Genomic DNA, 23,268 nt, shown 5'->3' on the forward strand with positions numbered 1-23,268 from the left:
TTGTCTTTTAAACTTGATACTAGGTTTATAAGTGACTAATCCACTACCTTTACAATGTATTTCACCTTCCCAGTAAGATTTATTTTTCATGTTTTCTTGTTACTAGTGTCCTTTCTTTTCAGATTAAAGTTCCTTTAATATTCCTTGTGAGTTTGGTTTAGTGGTGATGAACTCCTTTAGCTTATGCTCCCCAAGGAGATAAAGAAAAACTCTATCTCCCCTTCAGTTCTGAATGAAAACTTTGCCAAGTAGAGTATTCTTGGTTGAAATTGTATTTTCATCCAGCTGTTTGAATATATTGTGTCACTCTCTTCTGGCCTGCAAAGTTTCTACTGAAAAACCTGCTTATAGTCTTATAGGCATTCCTTTGCATGTAACAAGTTGTTTTTCTCGTGTTGCTTTTGATGTTCTCTCTTTGTCTTTAATTTTTGCCATTTTAATTACAAGGTGTCTTGGTATAGGTTTCTTTGGATTCCCCTTATTTAGAATTTTCTGGGCTTCCTGAATCTGGATGTTTGTTTCCTTTCCTAGGTTAGAGAAGTTTTGGCCATTAGTTCTTCAAACAACATTTCTGCCTCTTTCTCTCTCTCTTCTCCTTCTAGGACTCCTATAATGCAAATTATAATCTGTTTGATGTTGTCCTATAAGTCCCTTACATTATCTTCACTTTTTATTTATTTATTTTTTTTCTGCCCTGATTGGGTGAGTTCCACTGCCTTCTTCTGCTTAATATATTCTACTTTTGAACACTTCTAGTGTATTTTTCAGTTTAGTAATTGTATTATTCAGCTCTGTGACTTCTGTTTGGTCCTTTCTTATATTTTCCATCTCTTTTTTGAAATTTTCACCGTGTACATCCATCCTCCTCCCCAGTTTGGTGAGTATCTTTATGACCATTACTTTGAACTCTGTGAGGCAAATTAATTATCTCTATTTCATTAAGGTTTTTTTTTTTTTCAGATTTTATCTTGTTCTTTTATTTGGAACATATTCATCTGTTTCTTCATTTTGCTCAACTCTGTTGATTTCTTACAGTAGATGAAACAACCATCTCTCCCACTCTTGAAGGAGTAGCCTTGTGTAGAAGCCTTGTCATTCAGCTAACTCTGACCAGCTAACTGGTCATGAGCCAGCTAACTCTTTGTCATCTCTCAAACCTTTGTTCTACCCAAGCAGCCTATTACATTTTTAATAGCTCCCAGTAGCTGAGGATGTACCAAGACCTGTGAGTGTCCCTAAGGGGAGCATCTCAGCATGTAGATTCAGACTATTTAGAAGCCAGACCCTCATGCAGCAGCTTTTAAAAGTTTGCAAATATATATAGTGTTGTGGGACTACAAGTGTTAAGTTCCACTGGTCAGGCAATCTGGCAGTATCCTCTGGGTAGCAGTCACAAAAATAGGGGTTCATATGAGCAAATAAGTTCTTTTCCGGGAGATACTTGTGAGCTGGAGCAAAGCAGAAGGAGAGCATCAAGATGGTGTTCACAGCCTATGCTCCTTGAAAGCAGCTTCATAGTTCACTAGGTGTGTGATAAACCTAAATCTTCATCCTTAGGTTAAAGCTCCAGGAAATGCCGAGGCCTCCTTCACAGAAAGACTAGGGGGTGTGCTTCAATCTGCTTTCTGTGCAGTGCCCTGAGAGTGGCAACCTGCTAAGAAGCATCGTTCCCATTGCCAGTCCCACTGGACCCAGGAATGCAAACCCCCATGGCCAAAAGAGATAGGCAGTCAAAGGCATCCCTTGGGTGCCAACTGTAAAACCAGGATACTAGACAAGAAAATCAGATTCAAGATGGCAATATAGGACCCTCCCACAGACACAATGAGTCTACAGCTACAAATGGAACAATTTCCTCTTTAAAAAATCCCCTCTGAATGATGACTGTACATCAGGCAGATAAGAAAGACACATCAAAACAGGTGGAAGAGGTGGGGATACAATTTACCATAATCCCCACCTCCAGCACAGAGACCCACAATGGGGAGAAAGCTTAAAGCCCACCACTTCTCCCCAAGGAGCAAAGGGTTTGAACCACCATGAGGCATCTCAACTTGCATCTTTATGAGCCCCCAAAACATCTAACTCTGAAAACAAAAAGGACTTGTGTCCCGAGACTCATAATTATAGTGACCAGGGAGATAGCTTTCATAGGCCTCTGCACTTAGTCTCCCCTACCCCAGGGCCCAGCTCAGAGGCAGCCAATTGCACCCAGACTTAGAGTGAAGGAGGCTTACCTGCTTGTATTAAAGCTCTGGCCTGAGGGGCAAGTGTCTAATTTAATACATCTGGGAGCCAGCTGGAACATTCCTCAGGGACAGAGATTGGTGGGCACCATCTTTATGCTCTCCCTTTTCTGTGCTCCAGAGCACCAGGATCCCCAGAAGGGAGTTTTTACATGTGTGTGGTGCCCCGATCTTTGTGGCTGCTGCCCAGGATATACCTCTTGACTGTGTGGCTCTGGAGGCCAGGGGAGCTTGTGTTTCCAGTCCCATGCTATTGTAATAATTGGTGTCACCCAAGATTTGGAGCTCAATGTCTGTCTGGTGCCCCAATCTTTGTGGCTGCTACCAGGGGACACCTGTACATCACCTGGTTCTGGTGGCCAGTAGGACTTATGCTCATGGGTCCCACAGGACTGTAAGCAAAAGAGAAAGTGTTCTTAAACAGCAGTTCAACACCACTGAGGCACAGCAGGAGGCGGCAAACACAGCAGCTAGGTCTTTCTGTGAAAGAGAACTTTCAGCTAATCATCAGAGCTGCAGCCTGAGGGGCAGGCTTCTAATTAAAAAGGGATCTAGGGGTTGACTAATCCTTTCCAGAGACCCCAGAGGACAGGCACTATCTTTATGCTCTCCCTCTGCCCACTCCAGAGTGCCAGTCTGTCCTGGAGGGGTGCTTTACATGCAGCTGGTGCCCTGGTTAATAGCTGATTTTTTAAAATCAGAAACCATGGAGGTTAGAAGGCAGTGGGAGGATATATTCAAACTGAAAGAAATATATATATATATATATATATATATATATATATATATATATATATTCAAACTGCTGAAAGAAAAAAAATGTCAACCAATAAATCCAACAAAACTATCCTTCAGTTAAGGAGAAAATATGACAGTCACAGAAAAACAAAAGTTGAGAGAATTTGTGACTAGAAAATTTGCCCTATGAGAAAAAGATAAGAGTTCTTCCAGCTGAAATGAAAGAACACTAAAGAGTAACTCAAATCCATAGGAAGAAATAAAAAATTTCTAGTAAAGGCAACTACATAGGTAAATATAAAAGACATTATAAATATATTTTGTTTGTGGCTCTTTTTCTCTAAAAGATGAGTGCATAGAGCTATAATTAAAAATCTGTGTTGGTGGACATCCCATATGTACGGATATCATTTGTATGACAATAATGGCACAAAGAAGGGGGCAGGGCAGAGACCTATACAGAAACTATTGAAATTAAGTTAGTATTACTCCAAAGTAGATTTTTATAAGTTAAGATGTTAATTGTAATTCCCAGGGCACCATTAAGAAAATAACTTTTAAAATATGGTAAAAGAAATGATAAGGAGGGTCACCTGGGTGGCTCAGCCGGTTAAGCATCTGACTCTTGATTTCGGCTCAGATCATGATCTCATGGGTTCATGAGTTTGAGCCTTGCATAGGGCCCTGAAATGACAATACAGAGCCTGCTTGGGATTTTTCTCTCTCCCTCCCTCTCTGCCCCTTCCCGACTTGTTCTCTCTCTCTCTCAAAAAAATACATAAAACTTAAAAAGTAATGATAAGGAAATTTAAATACTACATGAGAATGTATCTATTGGCAGTCATAGAGGAAATGAGTAGCAAAAATGACAACATATAGAAAAATAAATAGCAAAATAACAGATGTAATTCCTACCTTCTCAATAATTACATTAAATGCAAATGGATTAAACACTCCAACTAAATGGAGACATTGGAAAATGGATAAAATTACATGATCCAACTGCATTCTTTCTAAAAAAGACTCACTTTATATTTAAAGATGTGAATAGGTTGAAAGTAAATGGACTGAAAAAGATATACCATGCAAATGGTAACTAAAAGAGAGTTGGAGTAGGTATATGAATACCAGACAATATAGATTTTGAGGCCAAAATTCTTACTATAAACAAAGGACCTCTTTTTATAATGCTTTTTATAATGCTATAAAAGAGTCAACCTATCAAGAAAATATAACAATTATAAACAGATATGCATCTAACAACAGAGCTTTAAAAAACATGAAGCAAAAACAGACATAATTGAGAAAGAAAATAGACAATTCAACAATAATTGTTGAAGACTTTACCACCAATCTTGATGGATTAGGTGGAAGATGACAAGGAAATAGAACAATTGAACAGCACTATAAATCAAATAGACTTAACAGAATCTATAGACCACTCCACCCAACAATAGCAGAATACACATTCTTCTAAGCTCATGAGTAATTCTCTAAGACCATATGTTAGTCCATAAAAAAAGGTATTAGTTTCCAGTGGCTGATGTAACAAATTAACACAATCTTGATAATTTAAAATAATAGAAATTAATTCCCCTAAAATTTTAGAGGTTACAAGTCTAAAATCAGTACTATTGACCAAAATCAAGGTGTGGACATGGCTGTAACCCCTCTCCAAAATCTCTAGAGAATCCATTTCTTGCTCTAGCATCAATGCTGGTTGCCAGCATTTTTAGCTGGTGGCCACATCACTTCAATCTCTGCCTCCATCGTAACATTACCTTTAACATTTACCTTCACCTTAACATTAATTTTGTAGTCAATTTTTTTCCGCCTCTCTCTTATAAAGATACATGCTATTATATTTAGGGCCCACCAGATAATTCAGGATAATTTCCTGATCTCAAATCCTTAGCTTAGTCACATTTGCAAAGACCCATTTACTGAAGAAAGTAGCATTTACCAGTTCCAACAAATAGGACTAATCTCAATAAATTTCAAAGGATTGAAATCATACAAAGCTAGTACTCTAGCCACAGGAGAATTAAATTAGAAAATAATAAACTGGGGGCGCCTGGGTGGCTCAGTCGGTTAAGCATCTACTCTTAGTTTCAACTCAGGTCATGATCTCATGGTTTGTGAGTTTGAGCCCCACATCGGGTTCTGCGTTGTCAGAGCAAAGTCTGCTCAGGATTCTCTCTCTCCCTCTCTCTCTCTGCCCCTCTCCTGTTCTGTCTCTTTCTCAAAATAAGTAAATAAAGTTTAAAAAATTTTTAAAAATAACAGAAGGAAATTTGGGAAATTCACTAACATATATAAATTAAACAACACATTCTTAAATATATGATGATTCAAAAAGAAATCACAGGCAAATTATAAAATGCTTTGAGATGAATGAAAAACAAACAAAACTTAATGGGATGCCGCAAAAGCAGTGCCCAAAGTAGACACAAAAATCCACCCCCAAATTCTAGCAAACTGAATCCAGCAATATATAAAAAGGATTACACACAAAAACCAAGGAAAATTTATCCCAGGAATGCAAGATTGGTTCAATATACAAAAATCAGTGACTATAATACACCATTTAAATAGAGTAGAAGACAAAAACCACATGATTGATCCTATCAATAGATGCAGAGAAAACATTTCGCAACATTCAATACTCTTCCATGATAAATTCACTCACAGATAAAGAATAGAAGGCAACATAATCTCATAAAGCATATCTGAAAAAATAAAAAAACAAAAACAACCCAGAACATCTTATGTAATGGTGAAAGCCTGAAAGCTCTTTCTCTAAGATCAGGAACACAGCAAGGATCTCCACTCTTGCCATTTCTATTCACACAAAACAAAAGAAGAAGCAGAGGAAGGAGGAGGAGGGGAGAAAGGGGAAGAGAGAAGAAAGAATGACGGGAGTAGCAGACAGGAGGGGGAGGAAGGGAAGGAAGGAAAGGAATCCAGGCTGGAAAGTGAAACTCTCTATTTACGATGACATGTCCCATTAATGGAAAACTCTAAGGAGTCCACATGCACAGAGGGAAAAATCATTATTAGAGCTAATAAAAAATTTAGCACCGTTGCAGTATACAAGATCAACACATGAAAATAGGTTGTGTTTCTATACATTAGCAATGAGCGGTCTGAAAAGGAAACTAAGTCTCACTTACAATAGCATCAAAAAGAATAAAATACTAAGGAATAAATTTAATCAAAGAAGTACAAGATTATACACTAAAAACTACAAATCATTGTTGAAAGAAATTAAAGCAGACAAATAAGTGGAAAGACAGTCTATGTTTATAGATTGTAAGCCTTAATGTTAAGGTGGCGATATTTTCTAAATGATCTACAGGTTCAATAAAATCCTTAGCAAAATCACAACTGGCTTCTTTAAGTAGCAATGGGCAAGTTGATCCCAAAATTCACATAGAAATGTAAGGGAACCAGAAAGCCAAAATAATCTTTAAAAAAGAAGATCAAATTCAGAGGGCTCCCACTTCCTGACTTCAAAACTTACTAAAACTACAGTAATCAAGACAATGTGGTCCTGGCATAAAGATAAATAATTGAGAAATGAACTCTCACATATATGGTCAGTTGATTTGCCAAGACTATTCAAAAGGAGAAAGAATAGTCTTTTCAACAAGTGGTGCTGGGACAATTGGATACTTACACGCAAAAGAATGAAGTTGGACCCCCTACCTTACATCACATAGAAAAATAAACTCAAAATGGATGGAATACCTAAAGGTAAGAGCAAAATTACAGAACTCTTAGAAGAAAACATCAGTGTTTTCTTCTTGAATGGGGCAAGTCTCCCAGATATGACACCCAACGCACAAGCAGTCAAAAAAAGAATGAATGAATGGATGGATGGGTGGGTGAATAAAGATAAATTAGACTTAATGAAAATTAAACAGTTTTGTGCCTCAAAAAACATTATTAAGAAAAGGAAAAAGCAATCCATAGGATGGTATATTTGAAAATCATATATGTGATCATATATGTGATAAGAATCTGCTATCCAGAATATAGAAAGCACTATTACAACTCAGTAAAAAAGAATAATAACTCAACTGAAAAATGAGTTGTTTCACATCTGGATAGAAATTTCTTCAAGATATACAAATGGTCGATAAGCACATGAAACGTACTTGATACATGTACAGGCCTTTTTATAACTTCTTCCAGAAATGGCAAATGCCTCCAGAGAAATGGAGATGCTGGGTTTATGTTTTAGATTTCTATCTTCTCCCAGATCTTGGTCTCTATTTCTTGACTACTTGTGAATCCTCTGATGTCTTTGAGCAGAATTTTCCCCCTACTTTTACTCAGGGGGAAAGTTGAACTGAATTAGCTGCTCTACTCTTAGCAAAAGCAGAAGTCACCCGGTTTCATTTTCATTTCAGATAGAATTCCATCCCTTCTTGAGACTTTTTTTCTTGGCTTCCTGGTTTTCCTCCTGTCTCTCTGTTCCTCAGTTTCTTTTGAATGCTTCTCTGTCCCTTCCTAGCCTGTTCATATTGATGATTCTACCCTAGATATCTCTTCTTTCTGGACATATCTATCTTGTCCAGTTAAGGAGTTTCAAATATCATCCACATGCAGATGACTAGATTTTTCTAGTTCTCATTATTAGCCAACCAGCCTGAAATATGCTTTTTTCCCAAACAAAATGCAGTTCTTGGAACTTCTTAAATATGACATGGCTATCTGTGTATTTATGCATATGACCCATTCTTTTCTTCTGCCTGAAACGCTCTTACATGCCTTGTCCACCTGGCAATATCCAGATACTGCCACATATCAATTCTTTAAGATTCAGTGCAAGGATCCACTCCACAGTCTTCTGATTCCCAGGTAGAAATAGGTGCCTCTCCTCTGTTCTTTTTTTTTTTTTTTTTTAAGTTTATTTATTTATTTTGAGAAAGAAGGAGACAGCAGGGAAGAGGTAGAGAGAGGAGAGAAAGAATCTCAAGAAGGCTCTGCATCATCAGCACGGAACCTGTTGCAGGGCTCGAACCCACAAACCGTGAGGTGATGACCTGAGCAGAAATCAAGAGTCGGATGCTTAACTGACTGAGCCACTCAGGCGCCCCCTCTGCGTTCTGACAGTACCCCAATAACAGTTAAAAATAATAATAATGCTGCGGCGCCTGGGTGGCTCAGTCGGTTAAGCGTCTGACTTCAGCTCAGGTCACGATCTCGTGGTCCGCAGGTTCGAGCCCCGCGTCAGGCTCTGGGCTGATGGCTCAGAACCTGGAGCCTGCTTCCGATTCTGTGTCTCCCTCTCTCTCTGCCCCTCCCCCATTCATGCTGTCTCTCTGTCTCAAAAATAAATAAACGTTAAAAATAATAATAATAATGTTATGTATGTTAACTTATAAGCTTGTTAATTTTTAAGAAGTTGTATGTTGCACTGGTTTTATTAAACAATTACGAACACTGCTCAAAGTGCTTCCCCTCTATTAACTTATTTAATCCTCATAACAAGCCTAGGAATTTGGTATTTTTATCCATATTTTACCAATGAGGAAATTGAAGTGAAGTGACTTGCCCATGGTTATGCAACTAAGAAATTTCAGGGCTGGGATTTTAACTCAGGCATCTGACAGCAACGTGCAACCTTTACCACCACACCCTATGTCATCATATAAACATCATCTTCTCTATCATTGAGAACTGACTGCTGTGCCGAGCACTGTATTATGAGCATGTTCTCATTTAATAATCCTATAAGACACGTTCTATCTTTTCCTTATTGAGGAAATCGATGACCCCAAAGTTTAAGTAACTTGTTCCTAGCGGTCATCATATTAAATTGCCATTGTCCACTCTTCCCTACATCCATGCCCTTTGCAATATAGTTGTGTAACTTTTCTCATCAGGAAGCACAGTGTTTCCCAAGCCCTTAGATCTAAGATGGCCTTGTAACTAGCTTTAAACAATAGAATGCACCAAAAGTGATATTGCAGTTCCTAACCTGGGCCTCAAGAGTCCTTGGGTATTAGTCTCCTGGAACACTGCCACTGCCATGAGAACAATCCTGGGCTGAGAGACCATGCAGAGCACGGACAAGTCACCTCAGGTAATGTCATCCTCGACCAGCCAACCTGTCAGGTGACCACAGATATATGAGAATATGAGAGGTTAACCAACTGTAGACTTGTGGAAAGTGATTGCTGCTGTTTTAAACCACTACATATTGGGAGTGGTTTGTGGTATGGTAGCAATAACTGAGTTCAGTCATTTAGCCACTAAGTGGCAGCATCACACACACAGACACACACGTTCACAAACACATGACCCATGTTGGTCCGTCCATACAGCCTGGTAATCGGAAACTAGGAAATTACAGTTTAAATCGCATTCATAGCTTGCCTCTTCTCATTAAGCATCCAGACTTCAATAAGGCCCTATGGCCTGGCTGAATTCTAGCAAATGTTGATTGGTGGAACAGCACTGGCAGTTGAGTAAAGGCTGGTCTTGGCCTTTCCAGAGCAGTCTGCTGAAAGAAGATTCCCATTGGAAGATGCCGCTCAGGAGTGAGTTAATACTAGTGTTTCGTGGTAGAAATCACGGTCCAGAGGACAAGAGGCTGGCTGTGCTAGTGACATTTGCTTTGGCCAGAAATGCAGCGCTGAAGGCCAGAGCCTCCGTGAGGTATCTACCATTGCTGGAATGTGCTCCTCTCCCCACTGTTCTTCAAGGAAAGTAAAATCTCTTTTATTCATTCAATACATAAAGTATCCACTAGGTCTTAGACACTGTTCTGGGTGCTGAGGATGCTGCACTCCTTTCCCCCATTACTTTGTTATTTTACTGGAGGAGACAAACAATATGCATCGATATAAAATCCCTGAGTGCTCTAGAGGAAAAATAAAGCAGGATTATGGTGAGAGGGACAGGGAGTACAATCAGATTGGGTTGTCAGGGAAGACTTCTCTAAGGGGAGGACACTTGAGCAGAGACCTGCGTGAAGTGAAGGAAGACGACATGTAGATCCTGGATTGCTGATCCAGCGTGGGAACAGTACCTTCAGCATTCCTGAGGCAGCAACAAGCTTGGTCCATTAGAGAGGTACAACAAGCAGCTGATGAACTGGAGCTGACTGATCCAGTTGGAGAGCCATGGGCTCTCAAGTCATGAAGAAGCTAATGGGCAACAGGAAGGACTAGATTTTATTCAATGAGATGTTACCTCTACTGATAACCACTATATACCAGTATACAATACTAAAGAATTTGTTGACTGAATAGAGAAAAAATTTTATCATAAGGCAAACTGTATCCAGTCATGGCAACACAGGATTCATTTATAAAACTATGTAATTCCTGGGCCCACTGATTTTATCAAAATCTTTGGATATAAAGCCCCAGAATCATTACTTAAGAGAACCTTTCATCCTTATAATTTATGGCTGTGTATGCAAAGTATATGAAAGGATATATACCAAACTACAATATGTATCTGAGGCACATTATAGTTCTGAGTAGGAATGCCTTAAAGAACTGAACTCTATTTAAAGGTTTCTAAAATTAGCCCTTTTAAGGACAACTCTCCAACTTTTGTAATTTAGCCCTAATAGAAAGATCCGTCTGATAGTGAATCATACGCAGGAGTGCATTCAGTATTTGCTGGATGGGTGGCAAGCTTAGTGTCCAGCATGTTGGTCACCCTATCGTACTGGGGTCTTTCACAGTCGGAACAGTTTAACTCATGGCATTTTCATTATTGCTGTAGCAGTGAGAAAGTTCTAATCTAAATTAAGCACTCTATTGACACAACTTGCCTAGGTTGCAAGATGTTTAAAACCCTCCATTTAGATAGGTGAATTAACAAATGAATACATGGGTTGAATTTTCTAACTTGTTACTAGATATAGCATTATGCAGAATTGTCCAAACATTAAAGAAAAAAAGTTACAGAAAACAACTTAGTATACAATGTAAAGAGAAAAAAATTTTATTGCAATATAAAATGCACTTATAAAATGTCCACAGAAGGCATGTAATTCTTTACTGCTATATAAATTTACTGGGAATATTTTATTCACCTTTGATTGTTATGATGTCACCTAAAACATATTGTAAACACTGAGTTATACTCTATAACAAATGCATCACTGATTTTCAGCAATCTTGGTTTAATAATAATTAAAGACTATATAATCACATCTATATTCTGGAATGTCCATTTACTTTCATGTAGTGTAAAATTTAGACTATAATTGCACATGAATGGTACAAAAAAACATTCACTACCAAATTATTTTATACCTTCATTACAGGCTTAATGTTCTTTCTGATTGAAAATACAGCTTCAGCTATGGCCTGCAACACAACTCTAGGATTCTCAACGCAGTAATTTGTGTATATGTGTGTCTACGTGGGCACCCATGAAACAACTAAAGTGTATCTTTAGAAAACAAGTGCAACATTACTGCCAATTATTTTGCATGTTTAAATATTATAGTCTGATTATCTGTAAACAAACAAAACCCCACACAAATACTCTTAACTCTAGAAAAAAATCCTGTCAACCCATAATTATTCTAATATGCTTTACTTGAACACACATGGAATTTTTGAAAGGTGCATATAGTACCTTAGATAATAAGGTATAAAAATGTGTTTCATATTTTATACTATGAAATGTGCATTTCTAATGTTTTATGCAGCATAAAGTTTAGATCAAGAAATTCGAAATCCTGGATCCCCATCGTTCATTTAGAAAACTCCTCCCAGTTATGGCTCTTGCAGCAGGTTTATCAGATTTAACATGACGAAGTGTTCTATCTAACTCCTTCCTTATTTCAAGTATCAAAAAAAAAAAGGCTCAAAATTTCTAAATTTCTGTAGGTTGTAGCTGAAATGCAAAGCTTTAAAAACAGTTAAATGTGTTTTGAAATAAGATATAAATTGAAACCAGATTCTTAAGTGTTTAATTTGTGTTAGGCTGTTAAGTACTAGGACTTTCCAACAATTTTATTAAATCTGAGTATGCTTAAAAGTAATAAAGAACACAATTTGCCTATAAATATGTGGTTCTGGAGAAAAATCAGTCTTGATGTTTAAAACTCTTTCAACATTGTTGACTTTTGTTTTTTTAAGGATATTAATATTCAATCTAAACATAAATGTTTGGCCTCACACTATATAAGGAAATGACTTACTTTTGAAAAGGAAATTTTGTAAAGCATTAGAGAGAGAATTTACTAAAGCTGTTCAAATAGGTCTTCCAACGTCATCAGAAATCCTGCAGTATAGAAAATATCTGGTACCCTTAAGGTTTCAGAGTGAACTGATCTTCTGAAACTTTAATGCCATTTAAAAACCAAAAAAGTCAAATAGAAAAGACTGCTGCCATGAAACAGTGCTTCTACAAGTTGCAGACGTGACCCCACAGGCTGAGTTAAGCGTTGCTTCTCAGAGTCAGCAACTTTCCACCTTTACCCAGGCACACTAAATTCTCAGTTTAGAAAATAATCTAACCTGGTCCTTAACATATTCTTAAGTAGTATGAATATTTTAAGGTCTTTCTTCCTTACAGAAAAAATTTGATGTCTCACTAAAGAGTAGTAAGGAGTGTATCTTACTTTGAGACATTAGACTTTCTGGAGTTGGCCCAAGTGTATAAAATTTTAAGAATTATGTGAAAGCATGGAATCATTATTACTCTGTGAAAACAGTGTGACCAAATTAAACATCACTATGACAAACCCTCTTCTACCTTTAACTCAAAAATAGAAATCATGAGTCTTCTATAACCTTAATTTTAAAAACACACAGAAGTGAAAAGTGCTATTTTTCAAAAAGTACATTTTTTCCCTACTATGTGTCAACGTGGAATGATTTCAGTTCTCCTGTACTAAAAGCTGGACTTTAAAAAAACTAGTATTCTAATGTTTAATATAATGATTTTAATCAGCAGTGGCTTCACTTTCAGCTGGACCCCTAATAAGTCTTCGAATTCCTCTTTTTCCTGCAGGACCTTTGGGTTTTGCAAAACTTTGCTTATGTGCATGCTGCTTTGGGTGTACTTCTTCATAAAGGAAGTCTGCTGTCAACTCATCCCCATTGTCTATCTCGATCTGTAAGAGATGGAATCAATAAAGTGTGATATGATATGAAGACAACATTCAAAACCTAATACAAGCAAGGAGCCAGTTTTCAAGTGTGAATGCTCACAAATATGTAACACCCATTCCAGCAGTATCAAGAACCATATGTAATAGTTTCACTGTTGCTTTTTGGGGGGGGGAGGGGATTTGTGAGTTGCCTGAATACATAATCAGCTATAATCATTTTCTGTTTGCTTCCCTCTTTCTTCTCCTGCTTATGTTTATTTATTTATTTGTTTATTTATTTATTTTGAGAGAGAAAGTGACAGAGTGAGCAAGGGAGGGACAGAGAGAAGAAGGAGGAGAGAGAGAATCCCAAGCTGTCTCCACACCATCAGTGCAGAGCCTGATGCAGGGCTCAAACTCACGAAATTGTGAGATCATGACCTGAGCCAAAACTGAGAGTTGGATGCTTAACTGAGCCACCCAGGTGCCCCTTAACGAACACTTAAAAGTAGAAGCCAGGGGTGCTTGGGTGGCTCAGTCGGTTAAGCGTCTGACTTCAGCTCAGGTCATGATCTCACGGTTTGTGAGTTCAAGCCCCGTGTTGGGCTCTGTGCTGACAGCTCAGAGCCTGGAGCCTGTTTCAGATTCTGTGTCTGCCTCTCTCTCTCTGACCCTCCCCCACTCATGCCCTGTCTCTTTCTGTCTCAAAAATAAATAAACGTTAAAAAAAAAAAAAATAAAAGTAGAAGCCACCACTGTACTCTCAAGTTGTTCTTTAGTACACTATGCATATTCAGGAACATGACTCATCGGCCCCTTCATTCTTGGGTCACTTGAAATCACTCTAGAACAGGACCAAATTTAGCCCAAATTAAGAGTGTGTTTTACATTTTTAAACGGTTAGAAACACAAAATAATAAAACAAGTAAGAATATGTAACAAAGACCATTTGTGACCTGGTAAAGCCTAGAATATTTACTATGTGGTCTTCTTGTAGAAAACAGTGCGCCAGTCCCTGCTTTATCTTAGGAACTTAAAAACCTTAAAGGGTTCAGGACCTAATACACTGGTAGTTTATAAGAACTTGTGTTTTAAAGACTTCAAGGGCTCAAGAGTAAACCATCATCTTTCCCTAAGCCTCATCTACATTTAAGAAAATAAATTTAAGAAAACTGGTAGCTTAGCTCCCCGAATTCAAATATTTATGTCCGTTCCCTCCTTTGTCAACAACTGGAGTCTCAACCATCCCAACAGTCAGTTGTAACTAGAGACTATAGTTCTTTACTAATAGCAAGTCTTGAGACAATCACAAGTATGCGGCCCTAGCAGCACTGTCCAAAAGAACTTTCTGCAATATGGAAGATGTCCGCTCAATTCTGCGCTGTCCAGTACAGTAGCCACCAGCCTCATGTAGCTAATGAACACTTGAAATGTGGCTAGTATGATGAAGGAACTGAATTTTACATTTTACTCCATTTTAACTTATACTTAAATTTAAATAGCCACATGTAGCTTATGGCTACATATGAGAGAGTACAGATCTAGAGACAGCCTGCAGTAATGCCAGATCATCCCCAAGCACTTGGAGAAGATCCTAAGGATTTACGAGGAGAACAAGAAAAAATACTTTCATTTATAAACCACCATACATCATGAACTACACAGAGAAGACAATAAAGATCTAATATAAACTGAAAATTTTAAAGAAAGAGGTAGGTAATTTTACCTTTCTAATGACATCCATTTGTAATTGTCTTTCTACAATTTCTAACAGAGGGCTCTTGCAGCTAGAATACAGCATCCGTTCTCTTATACTGCATGTGTATCCAGGCATTGAATAAATAAAAACTGTGAGTTAAAATAATAAATACAATTAGCAATATATCACTCAAAGCAAATATTAAACTATAACTAAGTCCTCTGGGCAAGAAATAAGAATACAGTGCTAAGCTGTCAATAAGCAAACTTAAAGTAATACGTTCAAAACAATATATTATATACCTATGGACTCCAAATAGTCTCCTTCATGGGAATGTTTATACAGAAAGAAATGGTAACGTGCTGAATCCTTGGGAATCCTCTTTGGCAAATCTTTCAGTTCTGTATTTGTCGTACTGGCCAAAATTATAATTTCATTTTTTATGTCTATTTCCTGTCAATGAGAAATACATTCATTAAAACAGATACACAGAAAATTTAAGAGACAAGGGGAAATTTATACAGGCTTGACTTTTTCACAAGGAACATACATTGCCTTGTAGTTTAAAAAAGAAAAAATGAATAAAAAAAAAATCAGGAAACACGCGGCACCTAGGTGGCTCAGTCATGAGCCGACTCTTGATTTCGGCTCAGATCATGATCTCATGGTTAGGGAGTTGGAGCCCTGTGTCAGACTCTGCACTGACAGTGGGGAGCCTGATTGGGATCCTCACTCTCTACCCCACCCCCACTCATATTTTCTTTCTCTCTCTCTCTCAAAATAAAATAAACTTAAAACAAATTTTAAATCCACTAAAAACGAACCTATTTTATGAGCCAAGAGCCACCAGGAAGAGCAGCCATTTCATAATAACCATCATCTGTCTCTTACCAATTGCACATAGTTGAGCTGTCTGTTACTTAATTTTTCCAAAGCCTGGAAAGCTTCTCGAGAAATAGGAAATGCTACTCCTTGTAGTGTTTGATGCTTAGTGTCCACACCCACGTCTGTTTGTACCTAAGTATGATAGATTTAATTTACTGATGAAGCTGTAGCATTTAGCAGTGTCATACAGCAAAGACAAGAAATCCAATCTCTACCAAGTGCCATTCCACCCTTGCCCATTTTAATGTAACTAAAATTAACCCTTAAAATACCATGAACTTAAAAAGCAAGTAATTTTTCACATTTGTTCATGTTCTGCTAGCACCGTGTCAACATGCAGAGTGTATGACATATCTTTATGAAATGCTGGGAGTGAACATTTGAGTGGGTATGCGCTGTTAGTGGGGCTTTGGCGGGGAGGTTGTTTATATGTTCGGTTTGGCACATTTGCAGAGAACTATATAAACTCTTTGAAGTGTCTTCAGATTATACTTTAATTACAAAACTTACTTGATAAAATTTATGAAAAGTGTGACATATATGCAATATGCGTAAAACTTTACTTTGTTCTAGAAGACATAAAATGCAACACAAACACCATGCACTGAATTGAAAGGAGTATGAACAGTATACAAAGACACAACACAGCTCAACAAATTATACTACTGCAGAAGTTCCAGACTTAGAGCTTTTCATTACTAAGAACAAATACTAGAAGAGTACTTCAAGAAAGCTTTTGATGCATGTTTCAGACTTTTACACATAAATGATAGCTAGTATAGGGTCTCATTTGCGGTGTTGCAACAGAAAAGTCAAATAGAAATTTTACTTTTAAAAAAAATGAATGGAGATTCTACAGCATAAATGATATTGGATAATGAAAACATCATAGAACATATGCAAATGCATACCCCAATACGATCCTCTGGGTTCTGATTGCAAGGAATAAAACAAACTATCAAACTTGTAAAAAAAAAAAATCACATAAGAATCTTTACTCAAATAATTTGAGTTAAAATAATATAAAGATAGATCCTTGCTATCAGGTTAATATTATGTAATATTCAATCACTTTCCAGACAGATTTCTATTAGTCTGTTATTCGGACTAGTGAATAGTGGTTTCTGTTACTTGTTCTTTCCTATAAAATCCCAGTAGAAATATAGTAGTTACTCTAACTTGTAATTAGAATAGCTGCAGTGAACACATTAAAAATATGATAAACTATAATATGGATGAAGTTTATTGACTCTAATAGAACTGGGCTAAACAAGTACTCAAAAAACCATCTCCCATAAATACATAGGCACATGCCTATCCAAGTAGCACTCAGAATTTATAGAGCTTCTAGAAATAATAAATATCTTATAGCATTTATATTTTTTCCTCTTTAGTTACCATGATTCTCTGAAATAATGTAACTAAACAAACCTGCCTTGGGCAACCTCATTAAATATAATTCTTTGCACTAAATGGGTAATGTACATTTTTTCCATTTACTTAGTAATCAAAGTACAAGGTTACAAAAAGTTGTACTTCCAACAGGAACACTTACTAGTCTGTCACATACATTACAAATATAGGTGAAAGCTACTTATGAAACTGGCACGAATTTTAGTATTTACTTTTAATTATTTTTTCCTGAAAACACATCGAGCACATAGTCTTATCTCTAAATTATACAGAATAAATGCAAGCTACCTTACTTAATCTCTATTAATCTATTAATTAAAAATATTTTTTCAAACACTTAAAATCTTGCAATCGTTTCAAAAATGTAATTTACCTCATTAATTTTAATTTGTCGTAATTCTTCCTCAGCTGCAGTCAATGGGGCAGGAGATGACTGTGAAAGCAAGTATTTTTTATATCCATGTAATGATACATCTTCCTGTAAACAAAGAAATGGACCGTTACTAGCTATTCTCTAAAAGTAAAACCTCAGTGACGTTACTTCAGGAAAAACAAAATTATTAACTTAATAGAAAATATTTTGATTGAAATGTAGTATCAAGAATTTTACTATTCGTTACAGGTTTCAAAAAATGGTGAAGGGAGTATTTACTCTTCATTTCCCACAGTTTTATAATTACTAAATCTTTTGTATGAGTGTGGTGGTGCTGCTGCCAGTCACATGATACACTTGGGTCATGTTTAAATCTACAGGACAATAATAAGTAAACTTCTGGGGAAGCCTGCCTCATAATTATTCAATAATCACCACAATTTCTGTATAATTATTCATAGAAAATGACCGTAGTTCTTATTTAAAAGAGTAAAATATTCCAAAGAGGTCTACCTTTCATCAATATTTTGCGACTTGGAAAACTGACAATAGAAAGAATTGAGAAACCAGGCCACGGCACAATTAATGGTGAATAAGAAAAGTATTCCCACACAGTCTTGTGGTCTACCTACTAGATAATTTAACTGTTAAAAAATATTTGTTTTCTTAATTTGTGTGTATATGTATAAATATATGTATTTACCATATAAATTATGTAAGAAAGTAAATTCTTAATCATAATTTAACTAGTTAAATGTATTAATCAACTATCCCAATTAATCATCAATCAATTGACCTGCCTCAATGTTCCTGGTTAACATAATATGCATAGTTACTACTTCTACAATGTGGGTATAAATGTCCAAAATATCTAAAAATTACCATCTCTTTCAAGTAGTCTCTCATTTTTGTGAGCCTGTTTCCCTTATCATTAAAGTGAAAAGGGTGAACTAAATGAGGGGTTGAACTAGATGATCTCTAAGGCATATTGCAGTTTCTGAAGACTAGCAAAGGACATTTCAACATATTTTAGAGAGTAAATATGATGTTTTAGTTAACTTGCATATCGTATGAAATATAACAATATTTTCTCTTATTGTTACAGATTCATTAGTCTAATTTCATAACAATTACACATTACCTAGAAGTTCTTAAACTGGTTTAATTACAACACGTGGAATCCACATAAAAGTTTAAGTTTTGTACCTTTACTGTTCCAAATACTTCATCTTTAATGTGGCCACCTCCAAACTCCTTTTTCAGAGTTGCTCTTGTTGCTGCATATAGCATTTTTTGACGAACCTAGTAAGTTGTGAAAGTTTACTCAGAAATGTACAGACGAAAACTATTCATTATAAAAGATAGCACTTTCTGAATGTATTAAAATCTTCAAGCACATTAGAAATAAACTATGATAAAGCTGAAGTCCATGGACTGTAACAGGCTTAAGTACATGTGCACAAATAGCCATCATGACAGTTCACCTATTAAGGTAGATTTCACTTTATGTCATATTTTTAAAAAATTGGGAAACTAAATTTTTAAAAATTAATCACTTTTCAAAGCGTACAATGAGATCAAGAATTAAAAAAAAAAAACTACTTAAAATACTACTTTGGAATATAAGGTAGAAAACATCGCTTGAAATGAAGTAACCTGGATACTGACATTTTACTCAAAGCAAATCTAGATCAGATATTACTGATTAAGTTGTTTAAGAATCAATGTTTATAGCACACCTGCAGCATATACCATTCTATGGGAAACACAAAGATGAAAACTACAATATATACCATATTATTAAAGACTCTAATAGCAACTACTAAAAACTACAAAAGGTAACTGCCAACTAACAGAGGTAGTTTCACAAAACTGCATGTCAAATCCAGGAGTCTGAATCAATCCGCTAACTTTCCTAAAAGAAATACTTGCGTGTATGCCTATCATTTAAATGGCAGCTATTAAAAATATTTAACATAATGTTCAATTAGGTTTCAGAATTATTTGAAGTATTACTCTCAGAGTACATTTACATATAATTGCCAAAGATTTTTAAATTTAAAATCAATAATACTGTTGATTTCAAGGGCAAGATTTCTGAATATAAGTACATTACTCCTGATTCTACATTACCAACAGTAGGATTTTCTTCACGATCACTCCCTTCTATCGGAAATAACTGTTGCTTCTTAACTTTCTCCTAGCCTAGGACTATTTCAGAAAAAAATTTTCTAGCATTTAATGTTAAACAAGTAACAAAAAAATTACTTACATGAGAATGATCTGGAGACCAAGCAATGAATATCCATTCATATCCCTGGGCATTCTGAGAATCTAACCTGAATAATATATAGCACGGTTGTTTGTCCTCCAATAGGGGTAAAACAAAGGTATCATAATCCTTATCCCAGGAATCTGAAGGCTGACTACATGAGCCAATCACAAGTTTCTCTATGAAGAACAATTTTTAAAAGACACATGAATGGTTTGAAATTCCAAATGGTAATGAAGAGACAATAAATTAATAACATAGTCATCTCCTATTAATACTATTATTCACATCTCCACATAGAACAGCAGAAGCTGCAAATAGCATAAATGTTCATCAATAAGAGAACGATCATAGATGTGGCACAGTTATATAATGAATTCATATTTAAAAATAGTGAGTTCTCTACCAAGACAAATTACAAAAATGTTTACAGAAAAAAAGTTGCAGAATAAGATGTTAGTTTACATGAACTTAAAACTCAAAATAGCACTAGGAGTTATCTAGGGGGCTACATATAAAAAAAACACACTGCAGATATATAAAAACTCCTAATATGGTTGCCTCAGGAGAAGGAGGTCAGGAAGTGAAATTGTTTAAAGGGGATGCCCTAATATCACAAAAATATTAAGTTAAAAAAAAGCTGAAGCAAATATGATAAAACGTTAGTAGTTAGTAATTTAAGAGGAGATGGAAGTATTTGTTATATTATTTATTCTCTGTAATTCCCTTATTTAAAAAATTTTCTCAAAACAAAAATAACGATTTAAGAAATAGTGTCATTTTCCTTCCATAGTGATGCTAGACAAGTTTTTCCATTTTAGTCACTTAAATAGTTGGTTAGGAAATGATGGCATTTCAATATTTCTAAAATATGCTGCTTTACAGTATATGTTTATTACTATCAACTATGGTAATATATATATATATATATACATAAACACACACACACAGAAACAGTAACAACTGCATATTTTTCAAACTACTCTGGTATTATTAACATATAAGTAGAAAATAAAAAGGAAACTAAATTTACTTCGAGTTTATAAAAGAACAAGTTATTTTCCCAAAGCAAAATATTTCCAGGTATTCAAGAAATTTAGGTATTTAAGCAATTAGACCATTGGAATATTTTAACGTACTCATTTGCGATAATTGTCCAAATTCAAATATAGGGAAACTAAAAGATTCTCCCATCCACTCAATATCCCTAACAGAATTATTTTGAAACGATCAATTTGTAGTTTTTTACATTCTTAGAACTTTTCCCCAAAACAAAACAGGGAAATCCTTTCTCCAGCACAGATTGCAATCATGTGCAGAAACTGGGAATTTGAAGTCCTTTGTTTCTACTTCAAAACTAACTTTACTGAATAACAATTCTCAAGTAACTTCTCTTTGGGGGGGGGGGGGCGGTTGGAGATGATCACTTGTTTACTGATTTCCAATCCAGAGATGGAAGCACTCACATTAGAAACGGGTTGTGGTATAGAAACTGAGACGCAAAAGGTAAAAGCAGAGGAGGTCGCACCAAAAAAAAACATCTTTCTGTTTCCCTGATAGTCAACTACAGAATTCAGAAGGTAAGCAGCAGCTAAAGGGACATGACCAAATATACAGGATCCAAGTTACCTAAAGGCAGGCTTTGAACTTTGTTCACAGTAATTAATAGTTCCAATCACTGAAATGACTTAGAAATTTAAAAATATAACAGTAATCCAAGGACAAACAATATTCAGAAATGTAAAACTAACCATTTTCAATAGATATTTTTAGAAGTCTGTATTTTCCATTTCTTGCTCTTGCAAAGATATCTTTAACATCTTCACTTGCTGTGTAAAAAGATAAAGAAAAGTAAACCTATTTTTTATACTTACATGTTAATATTTTCTAATGCTACTCAAGTGAGGAAAAAATAAATTATAATACAAAGAAAAAATCTTCAAGATGTAGTATCCCCTTATTGTCAGTAATTTAAATTATAAAACTTGAAGGTGTAAATAGCATAGTATACAGCTAAAAAATATACATATTAATATAGCTTAAAAGTATATGAATTCTACTATGTTTTAGCTAGAAAATTCCAAAGCAGAAATAACACTGGTAGTGAAAATATTAAAGTTACTCAAATCCAATAAGGAACAAATTACAATTTTAAAAAAAACCTTGATTGCTTGGTTGAAAATTGTTGAAAATCTTTCTCTTCTAGTCTAATTTCAAGCTTATAAGAACAATTCGATTCATTTTTACATTTTCACATTAAAAGCAACAGTAAATATAAGATATCCTATCCCAATTAAACAAAAAGTCATTAAAGTGCATTCAAGCTTGTACTTCTGGTAATATTTTTCTAACTTGTATTTCTCAAAAAGCTAGAGTTAAGTTCACTAAACAAATATATATTTAATAACTTAACGCTTGTGTTCCTATTAAAGCTTCGATTTCGTTCTGATTTCATTCTTGGGTTGTAAGAATGAACCATTACTTAAGTAGTGAATGCAGTAAGGCTCAAACATGAAAATGAGTAATTACAAATTTAAATGTCAAAACTAACTCTGACGAATACAACAGTGCTTTCAGGTTTGAGAGCATTTTGCTTGTGTTTGTGTGTGCAGGGAGAGGTGCAGGATGGTCAAAGACCCATAGGAACAAAACCACAATTAAATGTTCATCTGGGGAAAAGGTTCGTTGTCCTTTAACAGAAGAGCGTGGGTTTATATTAGCCCTCGTTAAGTAATCGCGAGTAACCCCGGGATATATTATTTCTGATGAGGCGAGCGTTTCCAGACTGCCCATTTTCAAACCAGGAAATAATGGAGGTCAGATATAATTGCGCACCGAACTGCCTTCACGGCATGATTAAATTCAGCCACACAGATCGGACTTTTCAGTTCCCTGGGGAGTACCTAAGAAAAAGATCAAAACACCCCACACTCAGGATTTCTCAGAACATAGTTCATGTTTCCATTTTCAAAGAAAATACGGAAGAATTTGGGAAGCACCTTTACTGGAAATAAAAAAGATTCCAGTATCTTTCGTTTTATAATCAAACTCTTGTAACAATCTCCTTTGCACAGTGAAGCCCCAGTAACCTCCAGTGTTTCAGGTCTCCCGTACCTGATACAAAAGGGGGAAAGTTAGACTACAGTCAGGGCCAGAGGAAGGCATATTCCCTTCACTCAGGCCTCCTCACAAACCAATTTCTTTCGCTTCTGCGAATTTCGGGCCCGTCTGTAACGTGGCAGCCGACGGACCCGCCTGGGAGGAACGCAGGCCGGGTGGCCCGGGACCAGAAAGCGCGGAGGGGCGAAGAGGCCCCGCCTGCGCGGCGAGACCGGCACCCGTTCCCTCTGGGCCCGACTCCAGCCCTCCTCGTCCCGCAGCCCGCCCGGCTCGCCCGGGGCCTCCCGGGAGCCCCTTTCCCGCGCGCCGCTCCGGGCGCCGTTACCTTGGATGCCGGTCTGATGGGACATGGCGGTGGCCGCGGGCTCCCGGCTCTGAATCTAAGTGCAGAGAGCGGCCCCGGCCGGCGCCTCCAGGAAGTGGCAACTCCTCCGCCGGCCGCCGCGC

At 36.5% G+C, this 23,268-nt stretch overlaps 1 protein-coding gene across 1 annotated transcript; it reads right to left on the reverse strand.

Annotated features, from left to right (window-relative positions):
* Positions 1-10,939: 10,939 nt before the first annotated feature.
* Positions 10,940-23,268, reverse strand: TWF1 (twinfilin actin binding protein 1). Its single transcript, XM_042992134.1, has 9 exons — positions 23,147-23,268; positions 21,453-21,530; positions 19,702-19,880; positions 18,636-18,731; positions 17,430-17,534; positions 15,650-15,775; positions 15,061-15,211; positions 14,786-14,907; positions 10,940-13,083 (listed from the first exon to the last, which is right to left on the reverse strand). The coding sequence occupies exons 1-9, from the start codon at positions 23,169-23,171 to the stop codon at positions 12,913-12,915; spliced, it is 1,053 nt and encodes a 350-aa protein (XP_042848068.1). The 5' UTR covers positions 23,172-23,268; the 3' UTR covers positions 10,940-12,912.

This window comes from Panthera tigris, chromosome B4 (genome assembly GCF_018350195.1).
Source record: "Panthera tigris isolate Pti1 chromosome B4, P.tigris_Pti1_mat1.1, whole genome shotgun sequence".
NCBI classification, from domain to species: domain Eukaryota; kingdom Metazoa; phylum Chordata; class Mammalia; order Carnivora; family Felidae; genus Panthera; species Panthera tigris.

Excerpts from the sequence above, each read along its gene's own strand:
- TWF1 (XM_042992134.1), bottom strand. The coding sequence starts at position 23,171 with ATGTCCCATCAGACCGGCATCCAAG. Across the intron at positions 14,908-15,060 it reads AGACTATTTGGAGTCCATAG|TTTTTATTTATTCAATGCCT; the intron begins GTATATAATATA and ends TTTAACTCACAG. Across the intron at positions 13,084-14,785 it reads AAATGGATGTCATTAGAAAG|ATCGAGATAGACAATGGGGA; the intron begins GTAAAATTACCT and ends CATCTCTTACAG.